The 16,746-nt window shown below is 42.7% G+C and overlaps 1 protein-coding gene across 1 annotated transcript in view; it reads right to left on the minus strand.

Annotated features, from left to right (window-relative positions):
* Window positions 1-668: 668 nt before the first annotated feature.
* Window positions 669-16,746, minus strand: part of cntn1a (contactin 1a) — a 59,836-nt gene continuing 43,758 nt past the window's right edge. Inside the window, exons 8-24 of the mRNA XM_079163659.1 lie at window positions 16,345-16,444; window positions 15,655-15,836; window positions 15,218-15,342; window positions 14,597-14,714; window positions 14,151-14,298; window positions 13,116-13,243; window positions 12,248-12,420; window positions 11,253-11,376; window positions 8,591-8,752; window positions 8,122-8,271; window positions 7,452-7,522; window positions 6,201-6,435; window positions 5,024-5,127; window positions 4,596-4,779; window positions 4,374-4,486; window positions 4,101-4,257; window positions 669-2,970 (exon numbers count right to left, since the gene is read on the minus strand). Of these exons, the coding sequence (XP_079019785.1) occupies window positions 2,894-2,970; window positions 4,101-4,257; window positions 4,374-4,486; window positions 4,596-4,779; window positions 5,024-5,127; window positions 6,201-6,435; window positions 7,452-7,522; window positions 8,122-8,271; window positions 8,591-8,752; window positions 11,253-11,376; window positions 12,248-12,420; window positions 13,116-13,243; window positions 14,151-14,298; window positions 14,597-14,714; window positions 15,218-15,342; window positions 15,655-15,836; window positions 16,345-16,444 (2,351 nt within the window). The 3' untranslated portion in view covers window positions 669-2,893. The remainder of the gene's footprint in view (window positions 2,971-4,100; window positions 4,258-4,373; window positions 4,487-4,595; window positions 4,780-5,023; window positions 5,128-6,200; window positions 6,436-7,451; window positions 7,523-8,121; window positions 8,272-8,590; window positions 8,753-11,252; window positions 11,377-12,247; window positions 12,421-13,115; window positions 13,244-14,150; window positions 14,299-14,596; window positions 14,715-15,217; window positions 15,343-15,654; window positions 15,837-16,344; window positions 16,445-16,746) is intronic.

Here is a 16,746-nt window from a genome sequence, read left to right on the forward strand (position 1 = left end):
AGGCCCAAAAGTACTCAATTGCAGCTCTGTGTATTTTCGCTTTACACAGTATGGACATTTACTGTAACTTTCCTAAAGTAAAAGTAATGTTTTATTTTCTTCATTTGACATTTATTACAAAACTATTGTTTTGAGAAGAGATAAGTTACCATTTTTACTATATGGTTGTTTCTTATAGTAGTTAGGTATTCCTTGTATGTAAACAATGTTGGCACCGCAACCAGCTCCGACATTAAAGTACCGGGTACAGATTTCTATTAATGCATTCTTTATAAAAAAATGAGAAGTTGTATGAATAGCTTCATCCATATCAATTAAGACTTCAAATAGAGAGAACTTTTGTGCTGCATATCCTTCTTTGTAAGGAGCCATTGTGTTTAACGAGTATGTCTAATTATGATACTAAATCACATTTTCCTGATAATTACACACTTTAACTTTAATCTTGTAAATGTAATGGAATATGTCTACATTGTTGTTTTGCTACTTCTTCCACCATGGACTGTACACCTCAGACAGACACTGTCAGCTTTTAGCTGCTCTCACACTCAGGCTTACAGTAAACTCACAGTGTTGAGCACTCAGTGTCAGAAAGAAAACAACAACACCGGAGCACTTTAATAGTTAACTACACTTTTATTGTATCTTGTCCAGCCAATGAGAGGATCCAGTTTCATCCCTCACAAGTCCAGCGAAGCACTGAACGTCCAGCAAACAACCAAACACTGCCACCAGTGACGCTATCAAATCCTCACCATGGTGTGCGCTCCGGACTGCAGCACCATTTCTGACCTTGAATGAGTGAGATTCCTTTTTTTGTCAGTTTAATACTCTCTCTAAAATCCTCTCTCCACGACTCCATATGAAACGACTGGCTTAGCGTAGCTTAGCAGCTAATGCACACACGCGCTGTCTCTGACGTAAAGGGATGTCACTCAGGAATGGAATGTGTTTCATATGAAGCTGAGAGAGGTTGACAAGTTGCGATGTTGCGATGTTGATTTGTTGCAAAGTAAAGTACCGCTTCGTCTCCAGTGTCATGCATGTTAGAATGTAGAGCCGCTGCTTCTTCCAAAACGTCAAAAGTTCAAGGCATTCATGCATTTGGCAACTCTTTTCTATGATTTGTCGCATGAAGGAAAACTGGGAAAAGCACTTTGTGGTGGATGTTGATATAGTCACAATGTAGAAGCATGGCCAGCATCAGTCACACAAGAAATGACTTGGAGGAATTCAAAAACGCAGCGTTTGTTCTCTTCCATTCGAGGGAAATAAAACTTTGAAACTGTCCAACTAGAGGTGGATCATGACATACAAATATGATAATCATAAACAAAAAACGCCAACAGTTGATAATGTTTATATATCTCTGATCACATATTAATAAAAAGACAAAAAAAAATGCAGTGGAAAAACGTTTGGATGGGCTCTTGCCCCTGACATGGATGGCTTTGCTTATCATCTGTTTATGCCAGGTAATTAAAAAGGAAATTAGCTTACTGTTATAGGAGCTAGGCAAGTTGTCTCATTAGAAAATATAAAGTAGCCACAGATGAATGAATTGCACGCTTATTGAAGGGCATGAGCGTCGCTACCGTTCACTGTAACTGTTAATAGTGACTCTCACACAAAGCCATTAACGAGTGAGATGAAGTGAAAAATGTTTACACCAAATAAAATGCCAACATTCTTTACAAAGCACCAGCTGGTACCACGGAGGTCCTAATGATACAGTCAAAACAAACGTTGTTGTTTTTTTTAGTTTAGGTTTAGTTCAGCAATGACTCAGATGTTGTGGCAAAGCATTGATCATTGCACACTTATATACATGTATGCAATACTACCAGAGGTGACAAGCACTAAAAAATAACCGCCGTCACACAATGTTTGCTGCAGTTCGAAACATTTGAAACTGCACGTCCGATATGTTTACTTCCTGCTTTTATGGTTTGCTTTACATTCAACTTTGCAAATATGGATCCATGTGCCTAAACTCCTAAACACTTATGATCCATTTCAAACTTTCCTTCCATGTAACGATGTTGACATGCACACACTATGAAAGTGGCATTCGATCAATAGAGCTTGTGCTATGATTTGTAAATAAGCACTGATTGCAGGTCAACCCAATCTATTTTTCTTCAAATAACATCCATAGTGTATTAGATAGCAAAACAATACCAATTATTATTGGATGTATTATTTCAGCATGACATAAATTGCTCTTTCCTCTATGATGTTTGTTATTAAAAAGCAAGTATGAAAGGATAAGATTTGCTTTGACTGTATCTCTGTAACAAAGGGTGTGCTTCATTTTAAAAAGAAAATAGAAGACAATGTCACTGAACTGCAAGTAAAGAAAGACATAGAGACATTTTTATAAACTCATACACTTATCCTTCACAGTTTACCTTTTACTATGGAATGCACTGTAGGATAGCTTCTCCTTAAATATCGCAGATCAAAAGAAGCCCACATTTCTGAACAAACAGCAACTTTAAGAAAGGTCGGCTTCATGATGTAAATAGACTTAACGGACAATCTAAAGTGTAATCTTCACACTCTCAGTCATGATCCATTTTAAAACAAGTTATAGTGAAAGATAAGTGCAGTCATTTATATAAGGCATATTTAAAAAGTTGACAGAACTCCTTTGACACTCCTCCAAAGAGGCCTTTTGTGGATAAATAAGGGATGTCTTTGTCCATTTCCAATTTTTCCATTTCTGTGTCTATTTTCACAAACATATTCCAGAGGGGACGAGTTGGAATATGACGTCCCGGGTTACGGGGTGGAACCAAAAGATTGTGGAAAGAGTCCCAAAGTCGTCATAGGCGTCGTCAACCATAAAGAGTCTCCTTCACGGGAAGTGAAGACAAAGATGGCGCTACATTCAGAGGTTCAGGCAGAGGGGAGCCACCAGGAGCAGGGAGAGTACGCTGAGAGACGGGGCGGACATGACACCTCCACCTGGGAGACACAGAGATAGAAGTATGTCAGTTTTTGCTTACAGAATACCCGAACTGACGGACAAATTTGCCGTTGATTTGAGGAAAAAAAGATTTGTCTCTCGAGTGTCCAGCTCTCATTCATCAAACTAAAGACCATGTTTGGTGTGTGAAGTGTGATATTATACCCCATCTGTGTGGAGATCACCCTAAATGCCCCTCCATTTGTCAATGCCCTGCATTTGAAATCCCCCACGGCTTAAATTCCCGGGTCTGTGAAATCAAGCTGTCAGATGGGTCTGGGTCTGAGCGATAAGGAATAAGGAAAACCACGGGAGGGGTTTCCTCTACTCATCAAGATCAATTACAGAGGCTTAAGGCCTCCTCCATCCAGTCAGCCTACCTGTCAGTCCATCAGCCAGTGAGGGGATCGAGTCAGGGGGCTATCAAGGCTTTAGTCACGGATCGTAAGGTTTCCCATCTTAGCCCTCCAATCTAAGGTATGAAACTTGAAGTGTCAGCTCTGCTTTGGCCCATGGGAACCCCTCTAGCTGTGACAAATGATTACCCACCGCCAACTTTGAACCTTGCATAATCTCACTAGCAAATGGCAGGCCAGGAACGAACCGTCACAGTGTGTCACCTCAGCACTATGGATTTAAAATGAGAACAGATGACTGAAGGCTTTCTTTATTTTCGATCCCCTGATGGAACTAAACCTGGGTGAAAACAGATCACAGTAGTATTTTTCTCTCGCTCACTAAATTCGATGAACACTGAAATCATTCAGTGTTCATCGAACAGAAAACACAATTAGTGTAGGAAGTAATAAAGTACCAGTTGCTTTTCTTGGAACCCAACACTTATTAGAGCGAGGATACATCTTTACTAAAAAGAAAAATATGTAAACACTGAATAAAACTCAGGCATCTAAATTGTACCACGACCCTCTCTAGAGGTTGACTTTTGGTTAATTTTGCTTCTTTTCTACGCATTCATTTGTGTCTTTGTTCAGCATTTCTTTGTATATGCAGGCTATAACAGGAGAGTTTAAAAAAAAAACAAGGATGATGAATGTTTTTCAAAATACTACATTACACTATTCAGAATTGTTAATGAAGGGGTAAAGTAAATGGTGGATTCTCGTGTTACCTGTGATGCTGATTTGTGCCACAGCCCCGTCTCCCCCCTCTGAGTGCGCCCGGACCTCCACCACGTAGATCTTATTTACGTACAGGGGAAGGTCTATGTTCCGCTTCGTGGTTGTGTACAGATCGCCTGTGGAGCGGCCCTGCTCCCTGTACAGCACCTAGGAATACACACACACACATCCTTTATAAGATACGCAAGGTGCCCAGCAGCTACTGCTTCACTTCAGAGAGATTATAGTAATACGTGTAAAAGTAAATGTAGAACTGTACTCACTTTATAACCTTCTATTGCTGCCTCGTTAGTGAGGGGTTCCACCTGTTCCCAGGCAATATTTACGAACGGGCCCTTCAACTTTTGACCAAGTATTATGGGAGCTCGACTTGGAGCTGTTAAAAGAAAGAAAAGGGGTAATGAATAACAAGTATATTAAAATGACTCGTGTTGTTGTTACCCATGCAGATCCCTGGACTAAACTGCTTTAAAAGCACAACATACGGGGTTTCTTGGTGTGGATATGGAGGTGATCGCTGGCCGGCCCGTATCCTGCAGAGTTGTAGCCCCGAACCTCAACAAGGTAGTGGGAGTCTGGCTTCATACCCTCCAGCCTGGTGTGGTTCTCACTGCCGGTTACCACCGTCCCCTGGGCTTCACTGTCTTCCTGATTCTTCCAGTACTTCACCTGGGACACAGATGAACAGAGGTGAGATGGCTAGGATCCAACACCAGCTTGGTGTGCACACCTTGCTTTTACAGCACTTCCAAGAACCGATTTAAAGCAGGAGGAAGGGGAAAATGTCATAAAAAGCAAAGTAAATAAGTAACATTTTTGGCTAGAGGTGGGAGAATTTGAGAGAAAGAAATTACAATTATCTTTAGAAAAATTGCCTATTATACACTTCATATATAAAACATTTCCCACTGACCTGGTATCCATCTATATTGCTCTGTGAGAGAGGCAGCCACCACACGACGGCATCCGTGGCAGAGAGAGCTTTGCCGTCAACCCTTGTAGGAGCTTCAGATGGAGCTAATGAAGACACAGAGTACAGTTTGGTAAACAAGTTGCAGTAAGAAAACCCATTTTCCTAGAGTCCATCAGAGCTAATCTTCATATATTGACCACGCAAAAACTCCAACGTAGCATATTTTACATGTATGAGCATATTTTGCGCTAATGGAGCCACTACCATGACCATAAACTATCTAGTGTTCCTTTTGCTGTGTCTATTGGACTTAATGATGCCATTTTTCTCTCAGCGTTGCTTAGGCATCATTTTAGTAATGTGAATGAATCACTGTAAGGTACAAGGCAAGTGACACAAATCTCTCTCGGCCCACATTCCTTCACTGGGCACTCTGACACTTTCCCGTGACTTATTGGGCAGTTTTACACTTTGAGTAGGCTGCCCCGGCCAAGAATCCGTCCTTGAATGTTAAATTGTCACGCTGGCCCTCGAACCAGCAGCCCATCACATCCAGAGTCATTGTGTTGCACAAAGCAACAAATGCACAAAAACAATGCTGCACAACCAAGCGTGCAGACGACTAGAAATGGTCACATCCCTGGAGGCAAAGTGCTTCTGCAGGGCTTAGCTATAAAGTCACAGACACTCGGCAAGCGCTCCCAAAGTGCGTTGTCGTGGCAACGGGGCATCTCTGTAACCCATCATGTCTGGGTTGCCAGTGGTTATCTCAACTGTCTGTCAGTGGAAGTTAATAACTAGGCTAAATGCTTTGCATCCTTGGGCGAATTATCAGCTTTCTGGTTCATGCTACATAGATCATGGTAATCCCCCCGCAAGGGAAGACGGAGAGAGGGGAAGATAGGTTCACTTTCAAGGGGTATTAAAATTCCTCACAACTATACATGAGAACTCCTATTAAATGAGTCCTACTCCATTGAAAACCCCGCTCGTGATAAGTAGCTGACACTGACATATTGAAATAGCGGAGTGTTGGCATATTGAAGAACTCCTCATTCTCTGTGTTGCCGAGAAAACAGAAGCAGGTCGATCTGTGACATCGTTTTTGAGATTCGTTTGCCACATTTTCCCTTTTTATGCTTCAGCGTTGAGAGCTGTAGATCTCTTCAGTGCTTACCGTCCTGTGCAGAATAAATGGAGGCTGTTCGGCTGAAGGGTCCCTCTCCTTTGCTGTTGAATGCTTTGACTTTGACGTGATACTCTGTCATTTGAGGGATGGAGGAGTCTTTGTGGACGTAGCGCTTGGCCTGGGGGTCAGCTAATGTCACCCTCATCCACTGGGACCCATCTTGTGGTTTGAAGGCGACAATGTAGCCAAAATCAGGCCCATAGTAGTACTGTGGCTGGACAGGCTGATGACAGAAACATCAAACATTACTTTAATGTGGCATATGTTTTATCTAAAACACCTCTGAAGCCTGCGTATTCCTAATGTGGATTAAACGTAATCCGGTCAGAGTTCGCACTATGAATATGAATATCATTCACTTATGCTTGTCCTGTATACTAGGATTAACAGCAAGACTCAAAAAAGGACAATTCCACTCATCAGATGATTTTTACACAGTGTTCGGTAAAATGATTGCATTCTGTGAGTGATACACAAGAGTTTAGAGTTGTGACACTTTGCTGGCTCGTCCCTCTTGATCTGTCCTCACGCCTCATTTCCTTTGTTGGCACTCTGGCTTTATTCTCATCATCATATTTCCAGTAAGACATGCCTGCTCTTAGGCACCGCAAACCCATCTCTAAACGCAACGCCTCATCCTCCAGCTGCTGGAGAGCTGAGAAGCCAATGCTTCAGTCGAGCAAAAGGCAATTTACCTACGAGAGCTAATTTATCAACGGCTGCAGCGGGGAAATAGAAGATAATGATTCAGTTCAGGAAATTGATTTTTGTTGATAGTGATTGTTTGGTGTAAAGTATGAGACTATTCAATGCTTCAGTTCCTCTGCTCGTCTTTTGATATACTACATTGTTGTGTTCCAAAGTGACTGGAAAACGTATCAATGGCTCACTTTAAATTCATGGACCACTTTTATTTGTTTCGTCAAAATGATGGCCCATTTCACCAAAACACTGATCAAAGATGCTACGGGAGTGATGAGCGTGTGACGATCCATTTTCTTTCTTTTTTTTATGTCTGCCTGTGAGCCACCACCTCACTGGAATAGATGTGCGTTTTTTCCCTCATCATTGTTCCGGCATGTTATTTTTTTCTTCTGCGAAGCAACAGTGCTCTAAAGGTTATTGTTGTTACCAGGAATTGAATACATTCTGACTTAGAATTAGTTTGAGGTGAGATAAGGGCGGCATGTCTCCTTTCTGTGAGCTTTAACATGAGCCCAGTGGAAGGTCCAGACCTACCGTCCACGTGATGGTCAGTTCTCTGCTAGTTCCTCCACCGCCACCGACGTCCGAGGGCGCCACCACAGGAACTACATTCAGAGATCAACATCAGAACTCTGGGCCCACATGCTAAGAATCCACACAAACATCGCCAAACCCACACAGGCTGTAACCTATCCCTGGCAGCAGCGCTGAAACATCCTTCCTCTGCAAATACAATATCGATGTCTTGACTTGTGCCAAACGCAACACCATTATGTCAAAGCGGGAACCTTGCCACTAAAGGACGCACAGGTTTCTCTTGTTTTGCCTCGAGTCTAGTAGCTCACTCTCAAATAAAGGTTGTGTTTTTTGAAGAGAGGTCACCGTAGGCCTGTGATTTCCATTTTATAATTGAATTTCAGTATACAGTTTCAGCAAAGTGCTCATTTGTAGAGGTTTGTGTGGTGAGTTTGGCAGCATGCTTCTACCGTAGGAAGTTCAGATTGATGGGATTTCTGCTGACTCATTTCTACAGCGATACTTAACATAAGTAAACAGCGCCATAATTGAATGATGAAGAATAAATATCAGGATGGAAAGCTAGACTGTAGGACCACATTTCCATGACATCTTAAGTTACTCTGCGTCTTCCTACTGTAAGTTATATGTTCCAAATGTTAGATCCAAAGTCAGGACATGGTCTTACATGCTTCCAGGGTTTTGTCTTTAGGTGACGGGCTGCTTGGCTCTCCTGTCCCCAGACTGCTGGTGGCTATCACTCTGAACTCATATTCTATCCAGGGGAACAAATCCACCACTGTGGCCATCTCTGTATTCCCCTCTACATCTGCGGGAGCTGGAGCGAAAAACACAGATTTCATTTTAGAAAGCCAAAAGTTCAGGGTTAAACAGCGCTGCAGTGTAGGTTGTGCTTTCCCTCTATTTAACAAAAATATCTTTAAAACAATAATGAAGTTCCACTTTCAGAATACATTCCTGTATTTCAAAGCCTCGATGCATGACGAAATTCTATTTTGGCCATCTTTAAGAGACATTAACGACTATGTAGGCCTACGATATTACTGTGGCATGACCCAAATAATTATAACACGGGAGCCAGCTCAGCATTAAGCTAGCAGTGTTTATTTGACCAACTAGCGTGCTGAAGTTCTCACATGTAGTGGCATTCTTCCAGACATCCTTTGAGAAGGAGTCCCTGTACTGGATGGTAAATTTGGAGATGGGGTTGTGGTTGTCTGCTCCACGGCTCCACTGCAACGTTACACTCTTGTCAGTTTTGTTCACCACTCGCACCCCACCTGGGGCACCGGGGGGACCTGGGGTAAAGACGAGAAGAGGAGACAAGTTAAAAGTGTTGTTCGGTGGATGATGAATACAAGTGGGGCTGCAACAGTCGTGTTGAGAACAGTGACACTGTCCCTTCTCAAGTTAAAATCCCCACAAGTAGCCACTTGTGGAGAGACAGAAAGTGGATGTAGCGTTTGTGAAAGAGCTTTATTCAAGCTCATGAGGAAATTCTTGGCAAAAGTCATGAGCCGTGAAACAACGTAATACTTCTCTGTTTGATGCATATGAAACACAGCACATTTCAAGCTCTTACATTTTCTCTTTTTAAGTCTCTTCTTTAAAAGACGCCAGCAAAGACAGATGTGGATTACAGCATTGGAAGCCATTAACACACATGAACTAAGGCTGAAGCGAAAGCTTCTGAATCCAGTGTTTCTCTTGGTCCTCCTGCTCCCCTCGAGTCTTCCTTTGGAACATAAAAATGGTCTAATTGAAAACCCAGACTGTGTTAAAGTTAGCCTCCCAACCCACAGCCTCAGAAATCAGCCAGGATTGACTTTTTCCAAGTCATGAATATGAGCCGAGACAAGTAAGGCAATTAGACACAGCCCCGAAGCTTCCCCTCCCCTCTACAAGTCAGGAGAGAAAGTAAAGTGGTGAAAATATTTCGGTTTTGTACAATTCAGTGTCAGGGATGAAATATTGTACAGATTTCCCGTGTCTGTACAACACTGTGTCATATGGATGCTGAGCACAATGTGTTTTAAACTGATTCGCTTCAGCGCTTTAAACTAACTGACATCCTTCACTCCCAAGAACCAAATTGAACACAGCTTACGAGTAGTTTTCCCAATTCACAGACAATTACATAAACACAGCCACATTTCAACGCTATTCCAGTCAAGCCTGTAACATTACGCTACAACAACACACACACCCGTCATATGGAAACAGCTCTTCTCCCTATCTCAAATCCCCACTAATAACAAGCTACAGGTGCAGAGCTGTGTTTTTAGCTCGGACAATCTCCCAAAGCAGATCTGCTTCCTCATCTGCCGTGATAAATGGCCGTCTTTCATCTCTACCTCGCTGCAACCCGGGCTGCTGGCACTTGGCACTCCATTAGGAGCGGCCCAGGGCCTGTGTTTTGGTTGCACTCTGGGAAACGTTACAGTCAGCCGCTGTGCTTTCACCTGGCCATCTGTCAACACCTGCTCAGAAAGCAGCAGCGGCGGCGGCAGCACACCCAGGGCACAACGGGGATCGCTGGCAACCAGATCACTGCTGGAGCTCTTGGGTTCCTATCTGAAGAGGCCCTTTGTCCACCAACACTGGGCCTGTTTCAAGAGCCGAGGGCAGGCTGTAAGGCAAGCTCCCACTCATCAGGAAGTGAGGGGTGAAAACAAGCTGATGAATCATCCAGGAGGTGAAATACAGTCAGTGACAGACGGCGCACGGCGGTGTTCATTTTGTGCGTGTTGATATCTGTATGTGGCTGGAAGAACAAGTGCTGAAATCAGCAGCTCTCCGTGTCAAAATATTTTGGTGAAAGATAGAAATCTATGATGTCCTACAAACTTTAGTCATCAAATACTTATTACATGACGTTACACAACTAACAACCACAAACATACTCGTTGCTGTGCTGTCAACAGCTCTCAGGCTACCCTATAAAAAGAGAGACTTTATTCAGTTATAATGAAGACAAGTGGAGGCTGACACTCTATTCAAAACACTTCATAATGATACAGAAGCGTTGCTTGTCAGCTAAACTAAATCTGCAACTGTTTCTAATTAATCAACCACAGCAACAGTTTATCAAATGAACTACATTGATATACTTTGCCTGGCTGGACACAGAGTTTCTTTTTGATAAATCGCGCTTTCTCTTTTGCTGTCCTTTGCCCCGGAGTCTCGGGGTCGACAGATTATCCGGCAAAATCGTCTCCGGTCTGGTTACTCTGGAAAGATTAATTTCTCTTCAAACCCACGTTGGATGCAGTACTTGTGTTATCTCTCTCCGTCTCTTCTCTCTCTCTTTTTACACGTAGGCTTTGACAACAAGGAGTTGGGGGAAAATTTTAATGAGTAGTTTAGAAATATATGTGTCTGAGGAACTGTGAAATTCTTTCGTCTTGTGTTCAGTTTAATAAGCTCTATGGAACTAACGCCCCTGAAAAAGTAGCTTTAAATTTTAAGTATTTCTCTACAACATTAAATATTCATAAATATCAACCGTTAAGTTTGAAAAAACCTCTTAATACTTATTATTTTAAGCAGTTTAACACTAACAACTGCTTCATCAGGACTGTGTGGGCGTAGCTCAATCAGATTTGAACGACAGTACCCAAACAAACCACAGTGAAGAAGAGAACAAACAAAACACAAAACACAGAAATCTGCTATGTAAAATAACTAAAACGGATAGAAAATTGACAGAGAATAGTGTGTTCATGTTGGATGTCTTAAGAGCCTTTGAGTCATTTTTTATACATGACTGCATGTGTAATTGTGCCGCTCATGACTCACCCCTGACGACCAGGTTTGCAGAGGCGGTAACATTGTCAATGGGGGTCTGTGCAGTGCAGGTGTAGCGTCCAGCATGCTTCAGCTGGAGGTTCTTAATCAGTAGCTCGCCGTTTGAGCTTCCATTCTGCAATAAACAGCACAACGGTTAATTTAGGAGAAAGCAAAACGTCATAGATCACGAGGCAAAAAAGCCTTCCCACTGTGTTCTTGTCAGAGCAAATTTACAATGTTAGATATTTTTTCCCTCTGCCTGAAACTTATCTAGAAATATGGAAAAGGAGATATTGTTTCAAACACTAACATAACTCTGTAAGACCAGAAAGACTGAGTTATCCAACTTGAACGTGAGCTGGACATGGGCTCCAGCACAAGGGCATCACTTCTGCTCCTATGAGGAAATGTCAACCTCCACACAGTGTTTGCACTCTAAAAAAATCATCCTGTAAAAAGTCATGACTGCATAGAACTCGCAGATTGAGACTCACACATGCTTTGCTCATACCACACAAACAGCATTAAGTAGAACTGGACCACATTTTTACGAGGGGAAAATCCTCCTTGTGTACAAAAATGCGGTATCATCAATCACAATCATAATAGTGTTTGCCTAGTGGGCAGAGTGGCAAATAAGAAATGCTAACCGCTAAGTGATGGTTAGAGCTGCACGAAGAGAGAGAGAGTAGGTCATGTCAACAATAATGGATGTTAGCGGAAATTGCCATTAAATTGATATACAATGCACTACTCCTCTCAAGAAGGAATGTGAAATGGCTTTTAGAGCCATATTTACTTAAAGCAGGCTTTTCCATTTCAGGTATTCCAATAAAAATACTACAGACATCATGCAGGTTGCAACCCGACCTGAAATATGATTTGACTGGACGAACTCCAGACTAGAGCGGAGATTTGCGAGAGGGGGCAAAGTTAGGGCTATCAAGCTAAATTGTGATTATTTACGTTTCATTTCCCTTTAAAATACTTCATCGTTGTCTCACCGGGGTGCGTTCATAATGGAGACTCTCCTTGTGTAGGTCAATGACCCGGTCATCCACGGACCAGATGAAGGTGATGTCCAGGGAGCGGTCGTGTGACGCGCCGCACTGCATCCTGGTGTCCTCGCCCACTTTAACGTCAGCATTGGACGGCTCCGAGGTGATCTTTGTGGACTCTGGGGAGAAACACAGGAGGACGAGGGAATCAGTGACGATGAGAAAGCGATCAGTCCAGCCGCTGAAACGTCATTTAGGTTATTAAAAATGTGACGATATGGATGAAAATGACAGATAAATGATCTTGAGCAGTCACATGGCGGACAGCTCAATGGTAAAGTATATGGTGTTAACATGAAATAGATAGAATTCTTCAATGTGCACAAATGTCCAGAAGAGGGCAGAAAAGAGCTTTACATCCAGAACCACATGAGAGCAACTGTAACAAACTGTTTGACAGCTGAGATTGCATGTTTGAAGAAAAGAAATCACAAGCAAAAAAAACTCATATCAATGTTATTATTCGCTATTCAATCAAACTATCTCAACAGGTTCATAACTCAAGTCCTCTCCTCATTCCTCATTGAACAGTGCGTCTCATCACATCGGATCTAAAGCAATCCCGTCTCGCCTTCTGTCCTTGGGGAATGACTGAATATCCACCAGTAGCCCGCGTACTGTCACTCTGCTCAGAGGGATAATAATTCAACGGCAGAAATTTGGAGGTCGGGTCTTTAGTAGTGGGACTGAGAGTGACAGAAATGATTGGCAGCGAAGGCTGACATCAGTCAAAGCAACACAAGCTGTCCTAGATTACAAAAAAGAGGTATGACGAGAGTTATTAATTAAGAATTGTTCATTAGCCAGAACTTGCCTGTAACCACCAGAGAGCCCGTACTGTTAGCCTTGCCCCGGTCGTTCTCGGCGAAGCAGGTGTACCTGCCTTCATCTGCCGGCGTCAAGTTGAGGATCTCCAGGCTCCCGTCATCCCAGATGAACACCCTGAAAAGAAACCAGAATTAATTTCTTCCCCACTGACAAGAAAGAGCTATGCGATATGAAATATTCAGCACGATATGAAGGTCAAAAGTCTGGCGTGTGTTTTTCCATAGATATGTGGATAATGATAAAGGATGAAAGTACTCTGAATGTTCGCCGGTTCCCTAATGGGATATATGTTTTTACAAGAAAGACAAGTACGTCAACTCGAATTGCGCTAAAAGCAAGGCGGCAATGTTTGATTCATTTTCATCTGCATATTTCATATTCATGCATCACAAATAGCATCGTGCCAGATGCCCGTCACTACTCCACACCACGACAGCCACCATAGAGATTGTTATGAAGCATATGCTGCATAGTAATTTGGCCACTGCTCCTCCTCTATGCGAGTCCCCACTGCGGTGCATGGCGGGGTGTGTAGGTTGGGGGGAAGGGTTGGGGGGCTTAGAGCTCTCAGATTAGGCTTGTTTTGTCAGTGAGGAGGACATGACGGGGGTTTACACATCCAGTCTGTCCACGTTGATGAGCTTGAGATTGAGTTTAATGTCAACTACTGACAGACAGCAGAGCAGTGCACAGCAGCCACTGACAAACAACAACACGTACGATTTTCTGGCGCAAAGTAAATTTAAGAGTTCTAGAGCTTATTTAGATCCCCAAAAACACTAAACTGTATGTGTCGAGGCCCTCTAGGGTAGAGAGACGTCACATTCTCGGTCACTCGTCCTCGTGTTAACCCAAATGTGTCTCCCAGCCAGAGAAAGATGGACGAATATTTGCACTAAAAACTACAGTAGAAAGGAAAATTCATGATAAACCAGCCTCTCTAAAAGAATACATATCCATACAACATTTACAGATCAGAAGACAAAAAGGAAGTGTGCCATTTTGTGAGGAGACTGCCCACCTGGTGGAGTTGAAGAGCAGCTCGGTGTCTTTGCTCCAGGAGAAGGTGGGCTTTGGAGCCGCTTTGGGTCGACAGTCGATCACCACCCGGCCGTTTTTAGCTGCCAGGACTCTCTTCACGGGGTTGTGTTCAAACGTGGGAGCACAGGCTGAGGAGGGACAGTTTGGATTACTCATCACAAGCATCGCAGAATATGCATTGACTGCAGAAATGCAGAAACGTATGGTCCATTTTACATTAATACAAATGTGTAGTGTGCTGATCTACTAAGATACTTTGGATGACCAATGTCAATTTTTAGACAACATTCTCAAGTTATGTTTTATTGCGCTGTGTTGTTTTTCTGTATAAAATCTGACGTTGCACTCCATAAATCATAATGAGCTCCAATTAGCCAGCTTGAAACTTGACCTTTAAATCTCTAATGCAGCCAAAGTGTGACTCACCATACACACGCAGTTCAGCATTGGCATATATGACTCCGTGGTGATTCTCTGCAATGCACTGGTACATTCCTGAATCATCAAACGTCAAGCTGCTGAACCTCATCTCCTTCCTGTTAGACTGTGGAAAATAACAGGAGTGTGAAGTTAAAATATCATCACATCTACATTTAACCACATTCATACAGTTTCAATTCTATTAGTAAGCAAATGATTGAAACCATTGTTGACATCCACAGAGGTACAGAAGACAATTAGTTTATTTGACTGGGAGAGGATTTCATGAATACATAATGGTTTATCTAGCCGCATATATCAAACAACCTCCCCCACTCGGCTGCCACTAATTGTTACTCTCTTGGGTATTTTTTAGGCCTGATGACAGGTGTTTCTATGGAGGGTTACACAACCCATGCTGGCACACACTCAACACCAACAGGTACTCTCTCCTGACATGATGTGTACCCACAGTGCCAGCTTCCTGTCACTGCTGTGCTACTGCAACAACCCTGGGATGCACACTGTGCACCTCACAGTGATGCTAAGAGGGGCTCTGCTAACATTACAGCTAGAGCTAAATCAAGGTTCGTGAGACACGACGTATATTATTAGTTTGGATTTTACCGGTTGTCCATTTTTCAGCCAGCGGATGCGTGGCTCAGGTTTGCCGCTGGCTATGCAGGACATGGTGTAATCCCTGCTGAGGTCCTTCTCTGTGCTGCTGATGTGCTCCACCAACTCAGGAAACGCTGCAAATGAGCAAAATCAGAGTTACAGTGTTTGAAAAAAAATCGAAGCAAACTGAAAAAAAAGCTGCTGAATAATATGTGATATGATACTTGAGGCATAACAGTGGGTGTTAGATCTAAAGGAAGAAAAACCTGAGAAATTATACTCGGCATTGGAAAGAACTAAGGGCTGGTAAATGTACCCCACGCAGCAGTGTCCGGGAGATACTGTAACAAATACAGCTGATAAAGAATAAGCCTTACATTTGATGAATGAGTGTATTCCCTGTTATACATTGTATGAGAAGAAGGCTGACATGAAACACTTCCTACCTTCTACAGACACCCGAGCAGCGTGGTAGTCCTTCCCTCTCGAGTTCACCGCCTCGCACTGATAGCTGCCCGCGTCTTCAAACTGCACATTGTACAGGTGCAGATGAGCCCCCGCCATCCGCACCTCGTGATTGGGCGGAAGCTGTCCGTCTAACTTCTTCCAGAGGATCTCGGGGACAGGACTGGGAAGGGCAGAGAGAGAGAGAGAGAGAGAGAAATAATACACAAGGCAGGCAGGCAGGCAGGCTTCAACTTGTAATGCATCGCCGCACTCAAGTCCTCATCTTTCTGAAACATGCTTTATGAATGATTTAGCTCAGTCAATCTAAGCTACAGTAAATTAACATTTTACTGGGCATTAGGGGGAACCATTGAGAGATTGATACATCATCCCTATATTTAAAATTTTTGTTTTTGATAATTAATATATATGTATTGATATGCTGCATCATTTCAATTATTTAATGCCACAATAATAACAAAGAGAAACCTTTCCTCATTTCATTACTGAGTCAGCATGAAAAAAACTCTGAAACGTGATCTGTGTTCATCTAAATTCTCCCTTGAGATCCATTTCACAACACTTGGAACTTAGAAGATAAGACTCACTGATACCGGATCTTCATGAAACCTTTCAGTCCAAACGCTGCACATGTCAAACAGAGGTAAGCAATGATCTCTCACACTTACTTCCCCAGAGCGAAGCATTCCAAGGAGATATTCTGCCCCACCAGAGCAGTGGTATCTGGGAACTTGACTTTGAGGTCGGCAGGGTATTTCCTGATGGGACCTAAAAGGAATAAGAACAAGCCAGAATCATGACTCTGGAGATAAAAAGCATTTCTAGATGCTAAGCCTGAAACAAATAGAGGTCCCAAATGATTTTGTGATGATTTGAACCGTTAAAAGCCTCTTCTTTCATTATTTCAGTGGGTCAAATGAAACAAAAGATACTTCTTTGTAAATGTTCTTTACTCAGATGTCCCACTGAAGCACACACACACAAACAGCATTACATAACAAGGCTTTTTAGGTTAGCAGCACAATGGCTGTTTTTACAGTATTTGGGTGATGACGTTTACATGGAACATG

This window comes from Pholis gunnellus (assembly GCF_910591455.1).
Source record: "Pholis gunnellus genome assembly, chromosome: 7".
In the NCBI taxonomy this organism is placed as follows: domain Eukaryota; kingdom Metazoa; phylum Chordata; class Actinopteri; order Perciformes; family Pholidae; genus Pholis; species Pholis gunnellus.